The sequence below is a fragment of the Bicyclus anynana genome, chromosome 27 (genome assembly GCF_947172395.1).
Source record: "Bicyclus anynana chromosome 27, ilBicAnyn1.1, whole genome shotgun sequence".
Lineage (NCBI taxonomy): Eukaryota > Metazoa > Arthropoda > Insecta > Lepidoptera > Nymphalidae > Bicyclus > Bicyclus anynana.
The window spans coordinates 6,839,801-6,853,977 of record NC_069109.1 but is presented as its reverse complement, the minus strand read 5'-3'; the positions used below and the strand labels follow the sequence as shown (position 1 = coordinate 6,853,977).

At 54.7% G+C, this 14,177-nt stretch overlaps 1 protein-coding gene across 1 annotated transcript; it reads left to right on the top strand.

The window, feature by feature from the left end:
* Positions 1-2,216: 2,216 nt before the first annotated feature.
* On the top strand, positions 2,217-8,356 carry LOC128199683 (basic proline-rich protein-like; the record flags this gene model as incomplete). The annotated part of the gene is made up of 10 exons (XM_052890233.1): positions 2,217-2,569; positions 2,969-3,061; positions 3,761-3,853; positions 4,073-4,129; positions 4,205-4,345; positions 4,685-4,753; positions 4,817-4,957; positions 6,113-6,337; positions 6,737-7,105; positions 8,177-8,356. Coding segments are annotated over exons 1-10 (1,599 nt in total), but the record flags the coding sequence as incomplete, so codon positions are not given.
* Positions 8,357-14,177: the final 5,821 nt, after the last annotated feature.

Sequence of the window (14,177 nt, the reverse complement as noted above, 5' to 3'; positions counted from 1 at the left end):
ATATTTTCTAATGACGATGTCACGTTCAACTATCGTCAGTAAACCGACTACAGACAGACGATTTTTTTTTAAATCGGTTAAGTTAATTTTTTTTTGTTTAGAAATGATTTCTAAACACATACTTTGACATTATTAGCCTAATTATAAATGGCCTGCTAAATACCTAGCCTTCTCCAATTAGAGCTCAGACCCAGCACTCGACTCCAATTCGGGTTGGTGGGCTTAGGTTATTATCGTCCCATCGCAACGAAATATAATACCAAGTATATGAATTTTCGATGCGTTTCCTAGTTATGTCTAAGAATAAAACGAAAGAAAATAAATAAAAAAACAAAGTTATTTAAAAATACACAATTTATTTTTCATCAATTTAAAAGAAACTTATCTTAAAACCGTACCCATTAATATATACAGGTGCTCGGGAGAATTTCCCATAACTCTATGGATATAAAAATAAGGAAAATTTATTAAAAATGACCTCCTTATAATATGACCTAGTCAAACTTATTCATTGATGAATATCATGAAATAGCTTACTAGTGAGGTTCGGCGTGCCAGTTGCAATATCTTGTCGATATCGACAGTCTTATGCATTTTATAATACATATCTTAACTCTACGATTATGTATGGTAAAATGCACGAATAGATAAAAGCCTGTGTTACATGGATAGTTGGAATTGTTTGAATTACTTTGTGTGAAAACATAAACAGTTTTTTTTGTTAAAAAAAATTAGTTAAGCAGTTCGCCTCTTTGGACTTGTCAACAACGTAAAGTTATGGGAAAATACTCCTAAGCACCCTGTATAGAATAGAACATATTATTTTCATAGAGTGAGTTTGTACAATAAAAATATACCCAGACATAGGAAAACACCCATGCTCAACACACAAATATTTCTAGTTGTGTTTATTGTGTTGTTGTTTTTTGTTGTTGCGTTGCTTTTTGACTCTCAAGCTCCCTTTAATTATGTGCATTATGTAATATACTCAAAATTTATATACAATTTAAAAACTGCAATTACAAAATGTTGGAATAAGTACACAAAATAGGTACTAAATATAGTCGGATGCATTATATATGACCATCGTAACACCGTGCGATAAGCTGTGCGATACAAGATTTAAGGTATCAGCCGTAACGTAATTAGGTTTTGATTATTTACTCTTGAAGTAATTAAGATTGTAAAACGTTACCACCATAACGAACGTGGCGGCGATTGACCAATAGGAAATGATCACATAACTCTCATCCAATGGCATCGCGTCCCAAATGGCGCGTACGCGTGTACCGTCACTGTGTATTCACTCTAGTGAGGCATCCTGCCTCCGTCTGTCTCCGTAGTCTGCTGATTTAGTAATTCAGTTCTAATCGCGTTTTTAAGATGGAATAATCGTCTTCTATTTGTTAAGTATAGTGAAATAGTGAAGTGTTAAGTAGTGTTATTAAGAAAAGGAAAGTGATTAGTGACTTGGGCTATTAATTGGTTCAATTCTTTGTTGAGCAGCTTGAGGCGTCATGCTGCTTGTCGCGTTAGTGATTTTGTTCGATAATGTTTCGTGATGAAGTAATTATTGATCTTAAATTGTTTACTGTGGGCATGGAGAGCATGTCGGGCAGGGTTGGTGAGTGTTTACTAGTATTAAAAGGCGCCTTTAAACCACAACCTTGGTCACAAGTCCAGGGACTTGCTCGATGTACTTCCTCTACCACAACTACCAGGGTACAATAGTAAAATTAAGAGATGTAAGCGATTAGTGAGGTTAATTGTAATTGGCAGAGCCGATGACCAAGGTTAGGTCAGCGGTTCTGTCCATATTTTTATTAATGACTCTACGATTTTTACGACATCGTAACACCGTGCGATAAGCTGTGCGATACAAGATTTAAGGTATCAGCCGTAACGTAAAGGTCTGCCTCCTACAGATATTCTCACGTGCAGCTGATGTCAGAAGAGTCATAAAGATTGAGAAATTCATTGTAGCTGCCTAACTAATGTAATCGTAAAGTTGGTAAAGTGTGAACAATGAAACTCTTTAGACAATTCGACAAGATCAACAAGGGGTCTTGGGGGGCCTACAACTTTGTAAGTCCTACTAAGATTTGAAGACCCCCTAAGACTCGATGCCTGGGCTGGATCGCTTCTACCGACCCCTGGTTATTCCGCTAATGTTAATTAAAATCTACATGAGAATTATTACTCGTATATGGAAAGATACATTCTCTAATGCCCATGACCCTGTACGTTATATAATAGATAAAATTTTGGGTGACCATTCGTGCCACATCCACATCTGTTAAATCCATGTAAACAACCGCGATATCCATTTCCGGAACCAATGCGCCAACTTCCTGAGCCACCTCCTTCGCCACCTCCAGAGCCACCTCCTCCGCCACCTCCTGAGCCACCTCCTCCGCCACCTCCTTCGCCACCTCCTTCGCCACCTCCAGAGCCACCTCCTCCGCCACCTCCTTCGCCACCTCCTTCGCCACCTCCAGAGCCACCTCCTCCGCCACCTCCTTCGCCACCTCCTCCGCCACCTCCTTTTCCACCTCCATTGCCACCTCCTGCCCCACTTCCTGAGCCACTTCCTGAGCCACCTCCAGAGCCACCTCCTGAGCCACCTCCTGAGCCACCTCCTGAGCCACCTCCTCCGCCACCTCCTTCTCCACCTCCAGAGCCACCTCCTGAGCCACCTCCATTGCCACCTCCTGCCCCACCTCCTGCCCCACTTCCTGAGCCACTTCCTGAGCCACCTCCAGAGCCACCTCCTGAGCCACTTCCTGAGTCACCTCCAGAGCCACCTCCTCCGCCACCTCCTTTTCCACCTCCTCCGCCACCTCCATTTCCACCTCCATTGCCACCTCCATTGCCACCTCCTGCCCCACCTCCTGCCCCACTTCCTGAGCCACTTCCTGAGCCACTTCCTGAGCCACTTCCTGAGCCACCTCCAGAGCCACCTCCTGAGCCACCTCCTCCGCCACCTCCTCTGCCACCTCCTCCGCCACCTCCGTTTCCACCTCCTCCGCCACCTCCTTTTCCACCTCCATTGCCACCTCCTGCTCCACCTCCTGAGCCACTTCCTGAGCCACCTCCAGAGCCGCCTCCTGAGCCACTTCCTGAGCCACCTCCAGAGCCACCTCCTCCGCCACCTCCTTTTCCACCTCCTCCGCCACCTCCGTTTCCACCTCCTCCGCCACCTCCTTTTCCACCTCCATTGCCACCTCCTGCTCCACCTCCTGAGCCACTTCCTGAGCCACCTCCAGAGCCACCTCCAGAGCCACCTCCTGAGCCACCTCCTCCGCCACCTCCTTTTCCACCTCCTCCGCCACCTCCATTTCCACCTCCATTGCCACCTCCTGCCCCACCTCCTGCCCCACTTCCTGAGCCACTTCCTGAGCCACTTCCTAAGACACTTCCTGAGCCACCTCCAGAGCCACCTCCTGAGCCACCTCCTCCGCCACCTCCTCTGCCACCTCCTCCGCCACCTCCGTTTCCATCTCCTCCGCCACCTCCTGCTCCACCTCCTGAGCCACTTCCTGAGCCACCTCCAGAGCCACCTCCAGAGCCACCTCCTGAGCCACTTCCTGAGCCACCTCCAGAGCCACCTCCTCCGCCACCTCCTTTTCCACCTCCTCCGCCACCTCCATTTCCACCTCCATTGCCACCTCCTGCCCCACCTCCTGCCCCACTTCCTGAGCCACTTCCTGAGCCACTTCCTAAGCCACTTCCTGAGCCACCTCCAGAGCCACCTCCTGAGCCACCTCCTCCGCCACCTCCTCTGCCACCTCCTCCGCCACCTCCGTTTCCACCTCCTCCGCCACCTCCTTTTCCACCTCCATTGCCACCTCCTGCTCCACCTCCTGAGCCACTTCCTGAGCCACCTCCAGAGCCGCCTCCTGAGCCACCTCCTCTGCCACCTCCTGAGCCACCTCCGTTTCCACCTCCTCCACCACCTCCTTTTCCACCTCCATTGCCACCTCCTGCCCCACCTCCTGCCCCACCTCCTGCCCCACTTCCTGAGCCACTTCCTGAGCCACTTCCTGAGCCACCTCCAGAGCCACCTCCTGAGCCACCTCCTCCGCCACCTCCTTCTCCACCTCCTCCGCCACCTCCATTGCCACCTCCTGCCCCACCTCCTGCCCCACCTCCTGCCCCACTTCCTGAGCCACTTCCTGAGCCACTTCCTAAGCCACTTCCTGAGCCACCTCCAGAGCCACCTCCTGAGCCACCTCCTCCGCCACCTCCTCTGCCACCTCCTCCGCCACCTCCGTTTCCACCTCCCCCGCCACCTCCGCTTCCACCTCCTCCGCCACCTCCTTTTCCACCTCCATTGCCACCTCCTGCTCCACCTCCTGAGCCACTTCCTGAGCCACCTCCAGAGCCGCCTCCTGAGCCACTTCCTGAGCCACCTCCAGAGCCACCTCCTCCGCCACCTCCTTTTCCACCTCCTCCGCCACCTCCGTTTCCACCTCCTCCGCCACCTCCTTTTCCACCTCCATTGCCACCTCCTGCTCCACCTCCTGAGCCACTTCCTGAGCCACCTCCAGAGCCACCTCCAGAGCCACCTCCTGAGCCACCTCCTCCGCCACCTCCTTTTCCACCTCCTCCGCCACCTCCATTTCCACCTCCATTGCCACCTCCTGCCGCACTTCCTGAGCCACTTCCTGAACCACCTCCAGAGCCACCTCCTGAGCCACCTCCTCCGCCACCTCCTTCGCCACCTCCTCCGCCACCTCCATTGCCACCTCCTGCCTCACTTCCTAAGCCACTTCCTGAGCCACTTCCTGAGCCACTTCCTGAGCCACTTCCTGAGCCACCTCCAGAGCCACCTCCTTCGCCACCTCCTGAGCCACCTCCTCCGCCACCTCCTCCGCCACCTCCTCTGCCACCTCCTCCGCCACCTCCGTTTCCACCTCCTCCGCCACCTCCTTTTCCACCTCCATTGCCACCTCCTGCTCCACCTCCTGAGCCACTTCCTGAGCCACCTCCAGAGCCACCTCCAGAGCCACCTCCTGAGCCACTTCCTGAGCCACCTCCAGAGCCACCTCCAGAGCCACCTCCTGAGCCACCTCCTCCGCCACCTCCTTTTCCACCTCCTCCGCCACCTCCATTTCCACCTCCATTGCCACCTCCTGCCCCACCTCCTGCCCCACTTCCTGAGCCACTTCCTGAGCCACTTCCTGAGCCACTTCCTGAGCCACCTCCAGAGCCGCCTCCTGCCCCACTTCCTGAGCCACTTCCTGAGCCACTTCCTGAGCCACTTCCTGAGCCACCTCCAGAGCCGCCTCCTGAACCACTTCCTGAGCCACCTCCAGAGCCACCTCCTCCGCCACCTCCTTTTCCACCTCCTCCGCCACCTCCGTTTCCACCTCCTCCGCCACCTCCTTTTCCACCTCCATTGCCACCTCCTGCTCCACCTCCTGAGCCACTTCCTGAGCCACCTCCAGAGCCACCTCCAGAGCCACCTCCTGAGCCACCTCCTCCGCCACCTCCTTTTCCACCTCCTCCGCCACCTCCATTTCCACCTCCATTGCCACCTCCTGCCCCACCTCCTGCCCCACTTCCTGAGCCACTTCCTGAGCCACTTCCTAAGCCACTTCCTGAGCCACCTCCAGAGCCACCTCCTGAGCCACCTCCTCCGCCACCTCCTCTGCCACCTCCTCCGCCACCTCCGTTTCCACCTCCTCCGCCACCTCCTTTTCCACCTCCATTGCCACCTCCTGCTCCACCTCCTGAGCCACTTCCTGAGCCACCTCCAGAGCCGCCTCCTGAGCCACCTCCTCTGCCACCTCCTGAGCCACCTCCGTTTCCACCTCCTCCACCACCTCCTTTTCCACCTCCATTGCCACCTCCTGCCCCACCTCCTGCCCCACCTCCTGCCCCACTTCCTGAGCCACTTCCTGAGCCACTTCCTAAGCCACTTCCTGAGCCACCTCCAGAGCCACCTCCTGAGCCACCTCCTCCGCCACCTCCTCTGCCACCTCCTCCGCCACCTCCGTTTCCACCTCCTCCGCCACCTCCTTTTCCACCTCCATTGCCACCTCCCGCTCCACCTCCTGAGCCACTTCCTGAGCCACCTCCAGAGCCGCCTCCTGAGCCACTTCCTGAGCCACCTCCAGAGCCACCTCCTCCGCCACCTCCTTTTCCACCTCCTCCGCCACCTCCGTTTCCACCTCCTCCGCCACCTCCTTTTCCACCTCCATTGCCACCTCCTGCTCCACCTCCTGAGCCACTTCCTGAGCCACCTCCAGAGCCACCTCCAGAGCCACCTCCTGAGCCACCTCCTCCGCCACCTCCTTTTCCACCTCCTCCGCCACCTCCATTGCCACCTCCTGCCCCACCTCCTGCCCCACTTCCTGAGCCACTTCCTGAGCCACTTCCTAAGCCACTTCCTGAGCCACCTCCAGAGCCCCCTCCTGAGCCACCTCCTCCGCCACCTCCTCTGCCACCTCCTCCGCCACCTCCGTTTCCACCTCCTCCGCCACCTCCTTTTCCACCTCCATTGCCACCTCCTGCTCCACCTCCTGAGCCACTTCCTGAGCCACCTCCAGAGCCACCTCCAGAGCCACCTCCTGAGCCACTTCCTGAGTCACCTCCAGAGCCACCTCCTCCGCCACCTCCTTTTCCACCTCCTCCGCCACCTCCATTTCCACCTCCATTGCCACCTCCTGCCCCACCTCCTGCCCCACTTCCTGAGCCACTTCCTGAGCCACTTCCTAAGCCACTGCCTGAGCCACCTCCAGAGCCACCTCCTGAGCCACCTCCTCCGCCACCTCCTTTTCCACCTCCTCCGCCACCTCCGTTTCCACCTCCTCCGCCACCTCCTTTTCCACCTCCATTGCCACCTCCTGCTCCACCTCCTGAGCCACTTCCTGAGCCACCTCCAGAGCCACCTCCTCCGCCACCTCCTTTTCCACCTCCTCCGCCACCTCCGTTTCCACCTCCTCCGCCACCTCCTTTTCCACCTCCATTGCCACCTCCTGAGCCACTTCCTGAGCCACCTCCAGAGCCACCTCCAGAGCCACCTCCTGAGCCACCTCCTCCGCCACCTCCTTTTCCACCTCCTCCGCCACCTCCATTTCCACCTCCATTGCCACCTCCTGCCCCACCTCCTGCCCCACTTCCTGAGCCACTTCCTGAGCCACTTCCTAAGCCACTTCCTGAGCCACCTCCAGAGCCCCCTCCTGAGCCACCTCCTCCGCCACCTCCTCTGCCACCTCCTCCGCCACCTCCGTTTCCACCTCCTCCGCCACCTCCTTTTCCACCTCCATTGCCACCTCCTGCTCCACCTCCTGAGCCACTTCCTGAGCCACCTCCAGAGCCACCTCCAGAGCCACCTCCTGAGCCACTTCCTGAGTCACCTCCAGAGCCACCTCCTCCGCCACCTCCTTTTCCACCTCCTCCGCCACCTCCATTTCCACCTCCATTGCCACCTCCTGCCCCACCTCCTGCCCCACTTCCTGAGCCACTTCCTGAGCCACTTCCTAAGCCACTTCCTGAGCCACCTCCAGAGCCACCTCCTGAGCCACCTCCTCCGCCACCTCCTTTTCCACCTCCTCCGCCACCTCCGTTTCCACCTCCTCCGCCACCTCCTTTTCCACCTCCATTGCCACCTCCTGCTCCACCTCCTGAGCCACTTCCTGAGCCACCTCCAGAGCCACCTCCAGAGCCACCTCCTGAGCCACCTCCTCCGCCACCTCCTTTTCCACCTCCTCCGCCACCTCCATTTCCACCTCCATTGCCACCTCCTGCCCCACCTCCTGCCCCACTTCCTGAGCCACTTCCTGAGCCACTTCCTGAGCCACTTCCTAAGCCACTTCCTGAGCCACCTCCAGAGCCCCCTCCTGAGCCACCTCCTCCGCCACCTCCTCTGCCACCTCCTCCGCCACCTCCGTTTCCACCTCCTCCGCCACCTCCTTTTCCACCTCCATTGCCACCTCCTGCTCCACCTCCTGAGCCACTTCCTGAGCCACCTCTAGAGCCACCTCCAGAGCCACCTCCTGAGCCACTTCCTGAGCCACCTCCAGAGCCACCTCCTCCGCCACCTCCTTTTCCACCTCCTCCGCCACCTCCATTTCCACCTCCATTGCCACCTCCTGCCCCACCTCCTGCCCCACTTCCTGAGCCACTTCCTGAGCCACTTCCTGAGCCACTTCCTAAGCCACTTCCTGAGCCACCTCCAGAGCCACCTCCTGAGCCACCTCCTCCGCCACCTCCTCTGCCACCTCCTCCGCCACCTCCGTTTCCACCTCCTCCGCCACCTCCTTTTCCACCTCCATTGCCACCTCCTGCTCCACCTCCTGAGCCACTTCCTGAGCCACCTCCAGAGCCGCCTCCTGAGCCACCTCCTCTGCCACCTCCTGAGCCACCTCCGTTTCCACCTCCTCCGCCACCTCCTTTTCCACCTCCATTGCCACCTCCTGCTCCACCTCCTGAGCCACTTCCTGAGCCACCTCCAGAACCGCCTCCTGAGCCACCTCCTCTGCCACCTCCTGAGCCACCTCCATTTCCACCTCCTCCGCCACCTCCTTTTCCACCTCCATTGCCACCTCCTGCCCCACCTCCTGCCCCACTTCCTGAGCCACTTCCTGAGCCACTTCCTAAGCCACTTCCTGAGCCACCTCCAGAGCCACCTCCTGAGCCACCTCCTCCGCCACCTCCTCTGCCACCTCCTCCGCCACCTCCGTTTCCACCTCCTCCGCCACCTCCTTTTCCACCTCCATTGCCACCTCCTGCTCCACCTCCTGAGCCACTTCCTGAGCCACTTCCTGAGCCACTTCCAGAGCCACCTCCAGAGCCACCTCCTGAGCCACCTCCTCCGCCACCTCCTCTGCCACCTCCTCCGCCACCTCCGTTTCCACCTCCTCCGCCACCTCCTTTTCCACCTCCATTGCCACCTCCTGCTCCACCTCCTGAGCCACTTCCTGAGCCACCTCCAGAGCCGCCTCCTGAGCCACCTCCTCTGCCACCTCCTGAGCCACCTCCGTTTCCACCTCCTCCACCACCTCCTTTTCCACCTCCATTGCCACCTCCTGCCCCACCTCCTGCCCCACCTCCTGCCCCACTTCCTGAGCCACTTCCTGAGCCACCTCCAGAGCCACCTCCTGAGCCACTTCCTCCGCCACCTCCTTCTCCACCTCCTCCGCCACCTCCATTTCCACCTCCATTGCCACCTCCTGCCCCACCTCCTGCCCCACTTCCTGAGCCACTTCCTGAGCCACTTCCTGAGCCACCTCCTCCGCCACCTCCTTCTCCACCTCCTCCGCCACCTCCATTTCCACCTCCATTGCCACCTCCTGCCCCACCTCCTGCCCCACTTCCTGAGCCTCTTCCTGAGCCACTTCCTGAGCCACTTCCTGAACCACCTCCAGAGCCACCTCCTGAGCCACCTCCTCCGCCACCTCCTTCGCCACCTCCTCCGCCACCTCCATTGCCACCTCCTGCCTCACTTCCTAAGCCACTTCCTGAGCCACTTCCTGAGCCACTTCCTGAGCCACTTCCTGAGCCACCTCCAGAGCCACCTCCTGAGCCACCTTCTTCGCCACCTCCTGAGCCACCTCCTCCGCCACCTCCTTCTCCACCTCCTCCGCCACCTCCATATCCACCTTCATTGCCACCTCCCGCCCCACCTCCTGCCCCACTTCCTGAGCCACTTCCTGAGCCACTTCCTGAGCCACTTCCAGAGCCACCTCCAGAGCCACCTCCTGAGCCACCTCCTCCGCCACCTCCTCTGCCACCTCCTCCGCCACCTCCGTTTCCACCTCCTCCGCCACCTCCTTTTCCACCTCCATTGCCACCTCCTGCTCCACCTCCTGAGCCACTTCCTGAGCCACCTCCAGAGCCACCTCCAGAGCCACCTCCTGAGCCACTTCCTCCGCCACCTCCTTTTCCACCTCCTCCGCCACCTCCATTTCCACCTCCATTGCCACCTCCTGCCCCACCTCCTGCCCCACTTCCTGAGCCACTTCCTGAACCACCTCCAGAGCCACCTCCTGAGCCACCTCCTCCGCCACCTCCTTCGCCACCTCCTCCGCCACCTCCATTTCCACCTCCATTGCCACCTCCTGCCCCACCTCCTGCCCCACTTCCTGAGCCACTTCCTGAGCCACTTCCTGAGCCACCTCCTCCGCCACCTCCTTCTCCACCTCCTCCGCCACCTCCATTTCCACCTCCATTGCCACCTCCTGCCCCACCTCCTGCCCCACTTCCTGAGCCACTTCCTGAGCCACTTCCTGAGCCACTTCCTGAACCACCTCCAGAGCCACCTCCTGAGCCACCTCCTCCGCCACCTCCTTCGCCACCTCCTCCGCCACCTCCATTGCCACCTCCTGCCTCACTTCCTAAGCCACTTCCTGAGCCACTTCCTGAGCCACTTCCTGAGCCACTTCCTGAGCCACCTCCAGAGCCACCTCCTGAGCCACCTTCTTCGCCACCTCCTGAGCCACCTCCTCCGCCACCTCCTTCTCCACCTCCTCCGCCACCTCCATATCCACCTTCATTGCCACCTCCCGCCCCACCTCCTGCCCCACTTCCTGAGCCACTTCCTGAGCCACTTCCTGAGCCACTTCCAGAGCCACCTCCAGAGCCACCTCCTGAGCCACCTCCTCCGCCACCTCCTCTGCCACCTCCTCCGCCACCTCCGTTTCCACCTCCTCCGCCACCTCCTTTTCCACCTCCATTGCCACCTCCTGCTCCACCTCCTGAGCCACTTCCTGAGCCACCTCCAGAGCCACCTCCAGAGCCACCTCCTGAGCCACTTCCTCCGCCACCTCCTTTTCCACCTCCTCCGCCACCTCCATTTCCACCTCCATTGCCACCTCCTGCCCCACCTCCTGCCCCACTTCCTGAGCCACTTCCTGAACCACCTCCAGAGCCACCTCCTGAGCCACCTCCTCCGCCACCTCCTTCGCCACCTCCTCCGCCACCTCCATTGCCACCTCCTGCCTCACTTCCTAAGCCACTTCCTGAGCCACTTCCTGAGCCACTTCCTGAGCCACCTCCAGAGCCACCTCCTTCGCCACCTCCTGAGCCACCTCCTCCGCCACCTCCTTCTCCACCTCCTCCGCCACCTCCATATCCACCTTCATTGCCCCCTCCTGCCCCACTTCCTGAGCCACTTCCTGAGCCACTTCCTGAGCCACTTCCTGAGCCACCTCCAGAGCCACCTCCTGAGCCACCTCCTCCGCCACCTCCTCTGCCACCTCCTCCGCCACCTCCGTTTCCACCTCCTCCGCCACCTCCTTTTCCACCTCCATTGCCACCTCCTGCTCCACCTCCTGAGCCACTTCCTGAGCCACCTCCAGAGCCGCCTCCTGAGCCACTTCCTGAGCCACCTCCAGAGCCACCTCCTCCGCCACCTCCTTTTCCACCTCCTCCGCCACCTCCGTTTCCACCTCCTCCGCCACCTCCTTTTCCACCTCCATTGCCACCTCCTGCTCCACCTCCTGAGCCACTTCCTGAGCCACCTCCAGAGCCACCTCCAGAGCCACCTCCTCCGCCACCTCCTTTTCCACCTCCTCCGCCACCTCCATTTCCACCTCCATTGCCACCTCCTGCCCCACCTCCTGCCCCACTTCCTGAGCCACTTCCTGAGCCACTTCCTAAGCCACTTCCTGAGCCACCTCCAGAGCCACCTCCTGAGCCACCTCCTGCGCCACCTTCGCTTCCGTGTCCAATTCCTTCACCAGCTCCTCCGCTTCTTGCACAGCCACCTACATGATGGGCGTATTTATGGTCGTGACCACATCCTTTTTCATGGTTGTTGCTTCCATGCCCGCATCCCTTGTTGTGGTCATGAGTGTGGCTGCATCCCTTATCATGATTTTTTCCGTGGCCATATATTTTATCGTGGCTATGTTTACCGCCCTGATAAAAATAGAGTTTATTGTTAAGTATTCTATATTCTCGCATATTCTATATAGCAGCTAGAAAGTAAGTTTTGTTAAGAAACATAGGCTACAATTTTGCTTGATGGAAGTCAGTAATGCAGGCTAAGTTGGAGCGCGCTTGCCTAGTCGATACCTATTCACTTTTCCCTTGACATTTATAACTTGGCATAGTGTGCCTCGGAGGGGTCCTGTATCAAACGTAGTTGGAGTTCAAATGGATTTCTTACACGAGTAATTTTTGACATAAAAATGGAACCGACTTCAAAGACGTATTTCAGTTATTTGATTTTAGAACAAAATTACTGCACTAATTCTCATGAAACTGAAATGGGACAAACCTGGATGTATACTCTTCCAAACAAAAAAAGTATTTTCAAAATAGAACCCCTAAAATCATCAAAGTTAGTCCCCCAGTGTAAAAAATGTCAAACTTATGGACATACGCAAAAATACTGCGCTTGGTAACCTAGATGCGTAAAATGCACTGGGAAGCACTTAACTAAAGACTGCAAAAAACAGTAGATAAAAATCCTAAATGTGTTCTATGCGGTGAACCACATCCAGCGAACTATAGAGGTTGTATGGTGAAAGAGATACTAAACCTCAAGAAAAACAATGTTAATAGAACAGTTGTATCTAACAAACAGCAACAGACTACCGACAAAAAACCATCACACTTAGTTACTAATAACAAAGGCGGCTTGAGCCGAAAAGGAAAAAGTATCAAAATACTTGGACATTGCTCACGAGATTACCGCCATGTGGAATGTTGAGTCAACTATTACTGTTCCGATAGTTGTTTCAGTCAATGGTCTTATAGCGAAAAGCTTCGACCAACACCTTAAGAAGCTTTCGCTAAACTGCTGGATCAAGAGTCGGATACAAAAGGCAGTGATCCTTGAGACGGCGCGTATTGTGAGGAGGTTCCTCACTCTGGAGCCCTGACCACCGGTTGCTTGGACACTCAAATGTCCCGCAGCGGGAGGGTGAATTTTTTTTATAAATTTTTAAAAATGTTTTGTATTTTATACTTATATTGTTAAAAATTTAAAAAAAAACGAATAAATAAATGAGAGATAATAATAAAAAGGCGGCTTGAGTAATTCAGCTACTAATAAAGCCACATATGCTGAATCTGTTTCAGGCAAACCTGAAGTTAACATGGTAAATACAAATGTTAGCTTTGAATCGAAATTAGATTCAATACTTGAATACATGTCTTCATTTGACGATTGACTAAAAAAGCTTGAAGGTGGCACCAAAAAACACAGGAAAATCGAAACAATGAATAACAAACTAAAAATCTTGGCATGGAATTCTAATGGACTAATTCAACACGGGCATGAACTGGAAGTAGACCTTAATATAGAAAATATTGATATTTGTCTAATTTCTGAGACACATTTAACTAACTGTCATACATCTACATCTATCATACATTAAATTCAAAGGATTAAAGTATACCATGCACTATATCCTAATAATACAGAGGTGGTTGTGCCATTAATTATAATTAAAGAAAACCTCAACCATCATGAACAAAGAAAGTGTATAGGACGAGATGGCCAAATAAAATCCGGTATCTTGAACTTAACTTTATTGGTGGTAATTACATATAAGTAACAAACAGAGACGCGTCTAATCGTGCCCAGTTAATAGGCCAGAATAAAACTATCAATTTATGACTTGCAAAAAATACTAATAACCCCTGTCCAGAGACTTTACGCTGACGTGCAACTGCGTGATTGCTCCATTATTTAAAACAGGCGTTTCGGTCGTAGACATGCCCCCGGGCGTTGATGTCTTGACATTCAACCAACTCAAACACTGTCACTGATCACGAGTGAAGATCACGAGACTCAAGCTATATCAGTATGTGTTAGAACAAAATTATATCCAATAATAATAGTAGCAATTTATTGTCCCCCAAGATACTTACTAAACAAACACTGATATCTCAGCTTATTACAGCAATATGGAAATAGATTTAAGAGCGCGCAGCGCGTCGGTACGATATGGATAAAATTCGAAGCGCAAGCGAGACGCCGAATTATGACTTACACGTGAGTGAAAAGCACGGAGCGATTGACGCGCGACGCAAATTTTATGACGTGAGCGCCAAAACCATTTTTACCTAATTGCAAGTAAATTAAACAACATAACGAAAAACAAAATGACCATGTTCAAGATATATACCTAATTTTCTATACAAAACAAAAATTTAAGAAAATAAGTTTGCTTTTCCAGAGATTGAAAGCAAAATGTGAGCAAAACATGTATTTTTCA